Here is an 11,764-nt window from a genome sequence, read left to right on the forward strand (position 1 = left end):
AAATAAAATACTTATATTGTATTCAGGAACTACATAGTTTTCACATATTCACAACATTCCTATGACAGGTCTATTAAAAAAATCATGTTTGCTCACAAATGAAGCATTAAAAAAATGAGGTGGGGGAGGGAGGAACAATTTGATTTGACATTGGGATTCACTAGATCATGACACTGACAATTAAAGATACTGCCCAAACAGTAGCACATCGGATGGCCTAATTATTTTGATGGGGGCATGAGACATAGATTCAGAAGGTGGGCTGCTCTCTTTTTGGATGACAAAGAAATACTAGTGGAGGAAAAAAAAAATGTTTTAAGATGCTTTTTACAGCATTATAGATTAGACATACTGTGTTCATGCTACTAACTAACTAAAAAAAAAAAAAAAAACCACAAAAACATTTAAGGATAAACGCTGAAGAGATTTATTGTCTTAATTGTCTTACCGTAATACTTCCTCTTCCAGCAGGTCTGCCATTTTTAAGTACTAATGGTTTTGTTAGAGTCCTGCTAGAAACTATCTGCAAAGACAAAATTGAGTATCAAGCATTATTAGCACAATTTAATAGATTTTTCAATGCTTTCTCAGAAGTGTGTCTACTCATCCTACAGGTCCTTCTTTACTTTAAGAATGAAGGATTCATTTAAAATGGTTACCGAATTTCATTTCACAACGCCTTCATTTTCATAATGCACTTAAAATAAAAGTACTTGAGACACAGGGGAGGAAAAAATCCCAAGACGACTCTCCTGAGAAGTGCCTTTGAAGGATCTATTAGAAAGAACAAGTTAAAAAGAAGCTGCCCCATTATGATAACACCAGCAGCAGAATTTGACAGAGAAATGGAAGTGAAATCAACAGTAAGCGGAACCAGAATCACTGCTTGCCTTAAGTGGAAAGCAAATTACAACATTAACATGGCCCTTGTGAACACTCTTACGTTGCTATACACCGATTCTCTTCTTCCGGAGCATAAAAACAAGAATTTGAATATTAGAGTAAATAAACAGCAATTACTACTTCATGCTCATCAACAGTCAACTAACTTTCAGACAGCAATCTGGACAGTCAACATTCTAGAGTACATTTCAGGGCATCATCTCAAGACCTTTTGCAAATAAAATGTATATACACTGAACCGAGGCTTGAAAAAACAAATGAAAGGCATACTATTCAACTTAAGAGTACCCCAACTACACAAGAACATAGTGATAAATTTAAGATAAAAGTGGTTATGATCTGCATTAACTTATATGTTCTTAATTCTAAGGGATATCATCTGTGTACTTACTTGTCCCAGCGTACATTCAAATTCTCCTAAGAAGTCATCATCATTCAGATCAAAGGTTTTGTTATCGATGTCATATACTCCAAATTTAAGTTTCTGAACAAGCTCAAAATAGTAATCAATTAGGAATTTCTTAGCAAACTTTGGGTTCAAGGAATTCTTAACTCTTTCTGTGCGATCAACCTGCAGTTAGAAAGATACCACTTTAACCAGTATTTCACCAACCAAACAAGCACTCAAATCAAGCATATTATTAAAGACTTTCAAAAGTTCTTCTTAGTATAAAGTATAAAGCCATATCTTCCTACAAACCTTTCATCAAATATAAATAACCACATTATATTACGAAACTAACTGCTCTAAGTCAGAGATATTTGAGGACCTGGGTTTTTTTGCTCACTGTAAGGATTATCTATTCCTGCATAGGGAAGACCAACATAAAAATGGTACATTGTCAAATCCAGGTTGAAACCCTACTTTTGGAGTACTATAGTTACAAAAGCACATTTAAGCACTTGGAAGGCTGCTGCTGTTGGTACACACGTAGCTGGGGGAACAGTGCTAAAAATCAGACAGGTGTAAGCCTTTATTAGAAAAAAAATTATTAGCGTGCTACCTGTATAACTATTATAGACATAATCTAATGGAACACATCCAGAGGTGCTGGTATATAATTAAAATATTTTAATGAAATCATACGCTCCAGTGTTTTAAAAGGTCCAACAAGTGAGACTGTGTTTTTAGCAGATTCACGAGAAGCATCACACTGTACCTCATACCACTGCTGACCACTCGTGTTCTGGAGAAGCACACACAGAGGGTCCGACTTGGAACCAACATCTTTATCCAAGAGATTGGTGCAGGCAATAGTCAGCTCCACCTTTGTCACACACTGTGCCGCCATTTGTTAAGCTAGAAAGCAGCAACAGAAATCATTACTTTAAAAATGGACTAAAAAGCAAACAATGGGATTATCACAATGTATTAATTCTCTGACTCATCATTAGAATTATTAGCTTGTCAGGAGAGAGATTTTGAGTGAGGCCGCACCTCGAGTACGGTGTTCAGTTCTGGGCCCCTCACTACAAGAAGGACATCGAGGTGCTGGAGTGTGTCCAGAGAAGGGCAACAAAGCTGGTGAAGGGTCTAGAGCACAAGTCTTAGGAGGAGCGGCTGAGGGAGCTAGGGTTGTTTAGCCCAGAGAAGAGGAGGCTGAGGGGAGACCTTATTGCTCTCTACAACTACCTGAAAGGAGGCTGTAGCGAGGTGGGGGTCGGTCTCTTCTCCCTAGTAACGAGTGATAGAACGAGAGGAAACGGCCTCAAGCTGCGCCAGGGGAGGTTTAGGTTGGATATTAGGAAAAACTTCTTCACTGAGAGGGTGGTCAAGCATTGGAACAGGCTGCCCAGGGAAGTGGTTGAGTCTCCATCCCTGGAGGTATTTAAAGAACGGATGGATACGGTGCTTGAAGACATGGTATAGATGGACTTGGCAGTGATAGGTTGACGGTTGGACAAAATGATCTTAAGGGTCTTTTCCAACCTTGACGATTCTATGATTCCAAATGCAAATTTTAAGATTTACGATGTACCAACATTACAGTATTACTGTCATACTCTTGGCTTTGCCACATAGGTATAAAACTTCATTTCAAAATTTACACATAAGAAACAAGATCAGGCTTCTTAGAATGCTTGAGGAACCAAATAGAAAACAGGATACACCACAAAGAAAGCACGGTGGTTTGAACGGCTGACAATAAAACCTCACAAGCCTTAAATTACACACTGTAAAGCCCACATGAATGCCAGTATCTTATAATGTAGATATTAATAACAATTCGATAAACAAGGAAAAAAAATCACATGATATACTCCCCCACCAAACCTTTGTAACAGAATGCTGAAGCCATGAGCATGGCAGAATTGGAAAAGGAGTTTAAGTGGGTAACAGGAATAGGTGGTCTTGCTTTAGCAAATCTTCAAAAACAACTACACTTTTTAATAATAGGGATAAACAACTCTGAAGTCAGGAAACAACTGAGAATTAGGAGGAAGTGTTCTTTCTGGAGGTTCATTTAAAAAAAGAACAACTGAAAGCTTCCTCTTAAGTATCTTAATCATTCTCCACTGGAACTGAGAAAACCAGCAGATATTACAAACCTACAGAAACAACTTCATTATCAGTTATGAATCTCACTCTGGTATAACCTACAGAAACAACTTCATTATCAGTTATGAATCCCACTCTGGTATAACAGGCATTTGCAAGCCTAATTAGGTCTGAGCAGCAGATATTTTCTATATTAAAAAAAAAAAAAAATCTCTATAATTATACTCTTCAGGAATGCAGTTGATCATTTCCAACACCTCTCTGGGAGGTGAGCCTCTACAGTACAATTGTCCTTGACACTAAACAGAATAAGGAAGGAAAGCATCTGCTTCTATCTAGCTAGCTCACTTGCATCATACACATATAGTGTACCTGAACATGAAACTATACTTAACCAAACACATCTCTCTTCCTTTCACTGCACTCACATGACTTTTGGTGAAAAGGAACTTTTTTTTAGAGGCAAAAAGGGAAAGGAAGATGGAAAAGAGGAACAATGAACTGAAAACAAGAGAAAGCAAACACTGTGGTCTGAGGTAATTTTCCTGAGGCTTCCTGTATTCCACTAGGGCACACTTCACACATTGCCTCTCCATCTCTGTTTTGCCATCTTAGAGATGGACCTTTTGGAGACTGAAGTAAATATAAATGATCTGTAAAGGAACCACTCAAACATCCATGCACATACATTACTGGTAAGAGGCATGTCAGATACATGGAAATCCCCCTGCACCTTCCAAACACCTAAACGTGATTCCATCTTTGAGTATCTTTTGCTCCCATGACTTTACCAAGTTTCAGTCATTGTCCTTGAGGGGTAAAAAGTGAAGCTCTGAGTTCTAAGCATTTAAATTGTTTTTAAACCAATGTTTTTTAGGCTTAGAAAGCATACCTTTAAAAAGCAGTCTGCCCCCTTTTTCCTGGTTCTCTTTTTATACTGGTATTTTCCATTCCCTATTGCTTTCCTGGCTGCCAGACAGAGCTCATTAACAGTCAGTGGCTTTGCCCATAGAATCCAGTACAGACCAGTGCATGACTCCTTAATGGCTGTTTCCAGAAAAACAACTTTCTGCTGACAAAATGATGCTCTAATACCCACTGATGCTGCAACAGCAAGTAGAAAGGGTTTTCATGAAATTCAACAGAATTCAAAGTTGAAGTGAGACATATTCCTCAAAACAGTGAAAATTTTCTTGCTCTAACTTCCCTGAAACTCCTTATTACTATGAGCCCCGAAAGGACTTGTAGCCACATTTCTTGTGTTAAAATAACATTTCCAAAATCACTGGTAAATGGATAGCATCCAGTCAACCTAAAAATCTGGTCAGCCTTTTCTACTTAGCCTGTGTGTGTGTGTGTGTGTGTGTGTGCATGTCCCACTTCTCTTACATCACAAATACTTTCTCACATGGAAACATCAATTCTGTTACTTCCTCTCCTCCTCCACATGTCACTGACTCTCCCACCATGCATCTAATGTGGGAAATCTAATGTGGGAAAAGAGCAGATTTAGCAAAAGAGTTGCTGTGCAAAAAGCATCCTTTAACACGCAGAGAAAGGAAGAATAAAAAGGCTGCTTCCCTTCCCTGAAATGCAAATGCTCTTGTTTGAGACCTAATAATTGCGTCCATATTAGATAAAGACAACTTATAACAAGAACGCGCATTTATCCAAGTGGAGGATGCTCAACCTGAAACCCAGATACAAAAGCAAAACTTTCCAAATCCTGAGAAAGCCCTTTAATCTTTTCCATTTCCAGTTTTGCAAAATCCAAGATGAAAAATAATGCAAGGCATTTTCCTCAGAGGTTTTGAGAATATTAGGAATCAGTATTTGTATAATGGGTTAAAGAGTTCTGTAATACTTGTTATGCATTTCAAGAAATAATTTTGCTATTTTACTTGAGCAAAAGACAACATGATTATCCATAATACCAATATGCTTTACAGTAAATAGTTGTATACAACCTGATTTTCAATAACATTATAAACATTAAAAGTTAGTAAAATACTTACTAGTGAGAAAAAGTCCTATCTCATTAACCCAAAACAGTATTTACAGTAGCGAAACTCAGTACATGAACAACAGATACTTCTCTTATCACAGTCATTACAGAACTTGCAGAGGGCACACAGATGCTTCACATGTGTGAACTCAGAAGTTTTTTAAACAGCAATAGCTGTTGGAGCTCTACATACGCTGCACGAATCCTCGTAATCCCATACAGCATAAAAGGAAGAATGACTCCAGCTCCACCCAATTCTCCGAATGCCTGTGTTAGCTGAAAACTTCCAAAACAGGTTTGGGAAGTGGGTGATAGGATTCCTAAAGATGATAAACATCCTCAAGGATCAGAGTCACTGTCAGGTAAGTAAGCATGCTCTTTTTGAAGACTTGATAGAATACAGAGTCTGTCAAATTGCAGTGTCTTCAGGATGGTGGAAATAGGAAACCACAGCTGCACTAGTGCATTACCTTTCAAAACACCATTCTACAACACACTATCAGATCTAGTAGGCAAATCAAATGCAAAATATTTTAGATACGTGACTGGATGACTTGCACATTTGGGATACTGGGATAACTTTACATGGACAGATGACATTGTTTGGGCTCCGGTACAATGAGCTTTGACTGCCAATAAGTTACATCGCATAAGAAGAGACTTATTTATTCAATTAGTTATCATTATGGAAGTAACTATGCTCCCCATTGGCCAAATATAATTAAAACCTCTGCTTTTCTCAAGCTGTTTGTCCTTCATGTAGGGTACACCATAAAGTGAGGTAAAGCACGCCAGAATGGGGACAAATGACAGCTCAGTAGTCCTTTTTATTGGAATAGCTTTTATGACTGCAGGAGCATATCAGGCTCTTAAAAAAAACACCGATAATTCTGGACGGGAGAAGACTAAAAATTACTATGTAAACTGCATGGCAGACCTTGTGACATCTAGACTCTGAACTGCAGGAACGTACGGTCACAAAGGAGATACTTGTTCCTCATCCTATGCCATGTCTAGGCTGCTCAAGAACACGATTAGGTCAACTAAGTATATTACAAGTCCTTCTGCTTGAGGTGTCATTATCAAAGCAAAACTCTAAGCCAAGGACTAGTCTTGCCTTGCAGTTCCACTGATCATAATGTTCTTTGAATTCCACTAATGATTCTATTGAAGATAAGTGGTGTCCACCAAATAACCCAGCCAATGTCTGCTTTTCAACAGAAACTGTAAACATGGCATTCTACTTGGAAAGGAACAGATCTATTATCAGAATAATCTTCTAACAGAGCACTTGGGAACTGTCAGACTGCAGCAACCCTGTCAGTGCTGCAATACCAGAGGAGAGTACAGGCTTGCCCAGGTAACCTTCCAGAGTAGTACAATGATATGTTCATAACTATAGGTGCTTCCCAATCTGGCAAGCAGAAATACGTAACTAGAAGAAGACAAAAAGATTACTGAAGCGAGCACAGCTCTAGCTGGGTTTGGCATCACTGCTTTTAGTCACAAGTCTCAAACCTGTTCTGATGTAAGCTACTGCTGTCATAGAATGTTTCCTAGTTCCTGTGAACTACTAATGACAATAGACCAAAAATCCGTATTTTGTAGTTACCTCCGGGCCCAGATGGACACAGAAAAAGCAGAGGAAACATTTCAGAACTTGCTAATAAAGTCTATTGCTGACCAGCTGATCTTCTAGCTATAATGCTACACTTAAGCATTTTATGTAAACTGTGTGCCAGACTGAAAAACTCAGTACCATATACAAGCAGGACTCCGATCCTTCTTGGATTATTAAGTATCTCCCATGAACCTGGGCAGATTACAACACGGAAATAAATTAATTATTCAGACAGACTACAAAAAATGAAGTCTTGAACCAAGCCTAAACCTGAAATAATGCACATGAAGCTTTACTGTCCTGAACATTCAGCGTATGCAGTTGTTCAGTCCCTAATGACCACAGAACTCATTTTACTAGCAATGATGCCAAACAAAAGTAAGAGCTAGTATTTAAGAAATCTGAGGCATATGAGTGTGTGAGAAGGGAGACATTGTTTCCTCTATGAGAAATGAATCATCTATTTATATAGGCTTCATCATACTCAGGCAGTTCAAATATTTATCCACTGGTTTGGTAGCGCACTGTTGTAACAAGTCAGGCAACTATTTGTAGATAGTTCCTACTTACAAAAATCTACCATTAAGTTGCATCGCCAAAGAACATATTTAGAATTCTATTTTAAAAAAATCCCACTGCACAGACCAGAACCTATGAATTTGACTTCTAGGGTCCCTGTTCACAAGATGACTTAGAAACAACCATTTCTAAATATCCTTCTGTTGACCTTTTTATTCCTGAATATGTACGTTCACCCTTTAGGCGCATCTTTAATGCTGAGGGTTATTCCCAGCATTCTCCTCACAGAAAAGTATTTTAAGAATTTTGGGTGATGTTTTGATCCAAGTGAGCTGAACTATAAAAGGTAATATTGTGCCCTGAACAAGAAAATTAAGAAACACAGATCTCCTGACTTGAAAATTTAGTTGTTTTAAGCAGACAGCATTCAACCAGGGGAAAATGTCCTTCCTGCATATATGTTTTATCAGAATATTTTTATGTCAATTACTTTACGGAAAACTATCTATCAACTATGCAATTTGAATAGTATCTTAAATGGTGTATTCTTCATTGCAATTTCTCTCTGTAGAGCCACTGACTGACTTCACATAATTAACATTATCCAGAAGAAAGAGAAACTTGTATCTCACTAAAACTTGCTGAGTTTTATTGCAGAAACAAGATGCAAGTGATCACATGTTTTAGACTAATCCTTCTTACAGTCCATTTCAAGTCTGGCATGTTCTAACACTTCACTGTTAGAAATACCAGTTCTTAAAAATGAGTTTATGGTAACTTACCTCAGAGGTCTGCCTCTGGGCTTCTCGGCAGAAGGCTAAAGCTTCAATAATAGCATTAAAATGTGAAATGAAAGTAAATTAAAACAAAGACTTGCTATTCCCATATATCAATCAAAGTAACAGGTTCAAATGCATATCCTTTGAGGAACTACAGCTCCTCTTAAAGTAAATAACCTGTCCGATGGTTTTATGTGTCCATGACAGCAGCACTGTAAAGATTATTTATGGAAAACTCAGAGCCTTTGTTAGAGAACAAAGTACAATATAAATTAGATATTTAAAAAGTCCAGCAAGAAAAGCCCTTTAAGATTTTAAGAACAAAGATCAGATTTCCTTTTTTGTCCTATTCATTTAATGCTTTTTTTCCAATAAGGTGATAATGCTTTAAAGTATGTAGACCAAAACCACTGGCTTGCAAGCTCCCAATGTGGCTTATGCTCTAAGAAACCTATGCCTTCCTATGCTGCTGAAGGTTGCCCAAGAAAAATTTATAAAAACACTATCCCACAATGGTCTGACATATCATTTTTTATCTCAGTATAAACAATAACACTAACTTCAAACTAACAATCACAAAATTACATTTTTTCTGTAAGCCGGATGTATTTCAAACCTTCCTATAGGCAAACCAAGCGCTCTCCAGTCAGCTGTCCTTCAATTCTGGACCACAGCAGCTACTTGCCCTCTGCATTCACTGTGCCTGGGAGGCATCACACATGCTCTGCATATACACAGGCAGTGGCTCTGAACGCAGGCACACAGCAATCATGCTACTTCGTGGAACCATCAGATTATTGCACGTGTGCTAATCACCTACCGTGAGGACTTTCCGGGTACGAAAAGCACCAGAAGCAAGTTGGCACCACTAGAACTAATTCAGCTGGCTCCTAGCTGTGCCTTGGATAAAGCACTGAGTGAACATGTGCTCTCGATTCACCTACAGGATGGGAACAATCTACAGGACACAGTCTTCTTTCAACCACAGAAGAAAGTATGAAGCAAGTGACCCAAATCATCAAGACTATTTCTTAAACAGAAGCTCAGACCCAGCAACCCAGCCCCAAAACTCCTACATTCAGAAATCCTTCAAACACTTAATAATGCCGTTTCTAAATCCCTGAGCAACAGCATCTCATCAAAAGCAATATTAAAGACAAACCAAAGAAATTAAACATAAAACAGTAAAGAGCACCATAATTCTACTTCCTGTCTACTTGTTTCCACAAGCCACACCACAACTTCAAACGTGATGATAGAAGGGGTCGTTATTAATCTTAGCCTAATTGATCCAAGAATAGAAGTAACTTTGTTGGGTTTAACAAGAACTAATACCTACAAATACCAACTTGATCATGTATTACTTATATTGGAAAAGCACCCTGACTTTCACTGAAAAATAAACAGAAATAATAAGGAAGGAAAAAACTTATCTTACTGCTTAACTTTGTCCTTAAAGGTATTTCCTAAAGGAAACCATAATAATGACAGCATCTGATTCTAAATCAGAGTAAGAGGAAAGACAACCTAAACTCCACCCCAAGCAATAACATTAACCTATCTGTGGAGTTTTTAGTTTTATTACCCCTAGAAGAAGGATCTTTGGTGCTGCTTGTATAAAGCAGCTACTATGGCTTCCCTCGAGCCTTAAGTTCTGGAGAAACATGAATGCCTTGGGCATAACACAAGGCTGTAAAAACACTGTGGTACAGCACTGCTACCTTGGAATTCTGGCAGATAACATTTAATAATGACTTCTTCAACCTACAAGAAACGGACTTTTGCTTCCAACAACTGAACTAAAATTAGTCTAAACGTCACATATAATGTATTTATATAGATTAATTCCAAGATATTTAACAGAAACATACCTGTTTGAAAAACACTGCATTCTCCCTAACACCATAACAGAAAAAGAAAAAGACCTATGGTTCTCCTTGCTCCTCTACACATCTTCCGTGCTTACTTTTTTTTCTTCTAACGCTTATTGGTGTTCTGCATGCCCTTTGAAAAAAAATCTCACCTCTGTGATTACACATATATAAAGTTCAAATTGAAAAATTCAATTGAAAAAAAAATAATCTGGGATTAAGTGTAACTCTAATTACTTTTACTAAATAAACTTTTTTGTACCACCACAGAACTATCTTCAACTTGAACATTTGGGGACATAAAACTCCCAAGAAAAGAAATATAAGCTCCAGAGGCAGGGTGATATATATTACCTTGATGATACTTAATGCACTTTGAAGATACGAGGATGGAAGCAAAAGTGAAGATCTTTCATATTTTAACTTTTCCCTAGCGGAAGAGTGAATTATGACAACATGCATGGCAGCTAAGGTTTGTCTTACACGTATGATGCAACTGCAATGAAGAAAGGAAAAAACAACAACCCACTCTAACAGCAGCTCAGAAAGAACAGCGTATGTTTTTTTTAGGAACGATGATGACTTATGACAGTCTCCTTTCTGTAGGGTGAGGGCGCTTTTCAGAGCCGTGTTACACACCGCCACAGACACCGGCACCCAGGACTTAGAAGTTTTGGCGTACAGCTTTAACTTCACCGAGTTTGGCTACCTGAGGGACGGCGAATCCGGCCACCGATTCCTCGAGCTCCGCAGAAGTTTGTGTCTAGTCCCCCGCAGAGAGCTGCCCGTCTCCGGCAGCAGGAAGCGCGCCAGCCACCTGAGGGGATGTTTCACAAGAGGAGACGGTTAGGACAGCGGCGAACCGCCGCCTGCAGCCGGGGAGGGGCGGCCGCCCCGGCCCGGCCCGGCCCGGCCCAGCCTCCCAGCCCCGGGCCCGCACGTCCCTCCGCTGTACGAGGGGGCAGCCCCCGCCTGCCGGAGGAGCGAAGCGGCTCAGGCGGGCGGCAGCTGGAAGGCGCGACGCGCGGAAGGCATCCCCTCCCTCTCCCCGGCCCAGAAAAGGAAGCAAACAACGGGGCCGGGCAGAGGACTCGCCCCTGAGGCACGGGAAGGCGGCGGGGCCCCGCCAGGCGACGGGCCGCCGTCCTCGGGCCCCCAAAGCGCTCTGCCTCGCCCGCGGACAACGCCCCGTCGCGCCCCGAACGGCGGCACGGCGCGGAACGCCGCTGCCCCGCGGAGCGGCCGCGGCCCCCGGGCCCCGCGGGCGGCGCCCTCACCTGCCGGGGCCGGCGACGGCGGCGGCGCCAACGCTGCGGACCCCTGGCGCCCGCGGCGGCCACGCCCACGCCAAGCGGGCGCGCCCCGCCCCGGGGCCTCCGCGGGCGAGGGGCGCATGCGCAGGCCGCCCCCCTCCCTCACACCCCCCAGCCCGCCCGCTCGCCCGCCGGAGGCCGGCCGCCCGGCCCGCGCCGAGCCACGCCTCAGCCCCGGGGTCGCGCAATGGCTGGCGCTCGGGGCGGCAGCGGGCTGGCAGGCGGAACGGGCGGCCGCTGCCCTCGTTTCCCG

General features: G+C 41.0%; 1 protein-coding gene across 3 annotated transcripts in view; it reads right to left on the bottom strand.

Annotated features, from left to right (window-relative positions):
• Window positions 1–11,764, bottom strand: part of CPNE3 (copine 3) — a 33,047-nt gene that overhangs the window by 21,181 nt on the left and 102 nt on the right. The window contains exons 1-6 of one of the 3 annotated variants that reach the window (XM_082319915.1): window positions 11,476–11,545; window positions 10,908–11,015; window positions 10,553–10,694; window positions 2,064–2,203; window positions 1,295–1,474; window positions 449–523 (exon numbers count right to left, since the gene is read on the bottom strand). In XM_082319915.1, coding sequence (XP_082176041.1) covers window positions 449–523; window positions 1,295–1,474; window positions 2,064–2,195 — 387 coding nt within the window. In that variant the 5' untranslated portion in view covers window positions 2,196–2,203; window positions 10,553–10,694; window positions 10,908–11,015; window positions 11,476–11,545. Of the gene's footprint in view, window positions 1–448; window positions 524–1,294; window positions 1,475–2,063; window positions 2,204–10,552; window positions 10,695–10,907; window positions 11,016–11,475; window positions 11,546–11,764 lie in introns of those variants that run through there. The other 2 variants (XM_082319913.1, XM_082319914.1) reach the window with 2 other exon arrangements.

Source organism: Platalea leucorodia, assembly GCF_965183815.1.
Source record: "Platalea leucorodia genome assembly, chromosome: 1".
Lineage (NCBI taxonomy): Eukaryota > Metazoa > Chordata > Aves > Pelecaniformes > Threskiornithidae > Platalea > Platalea leucorodia.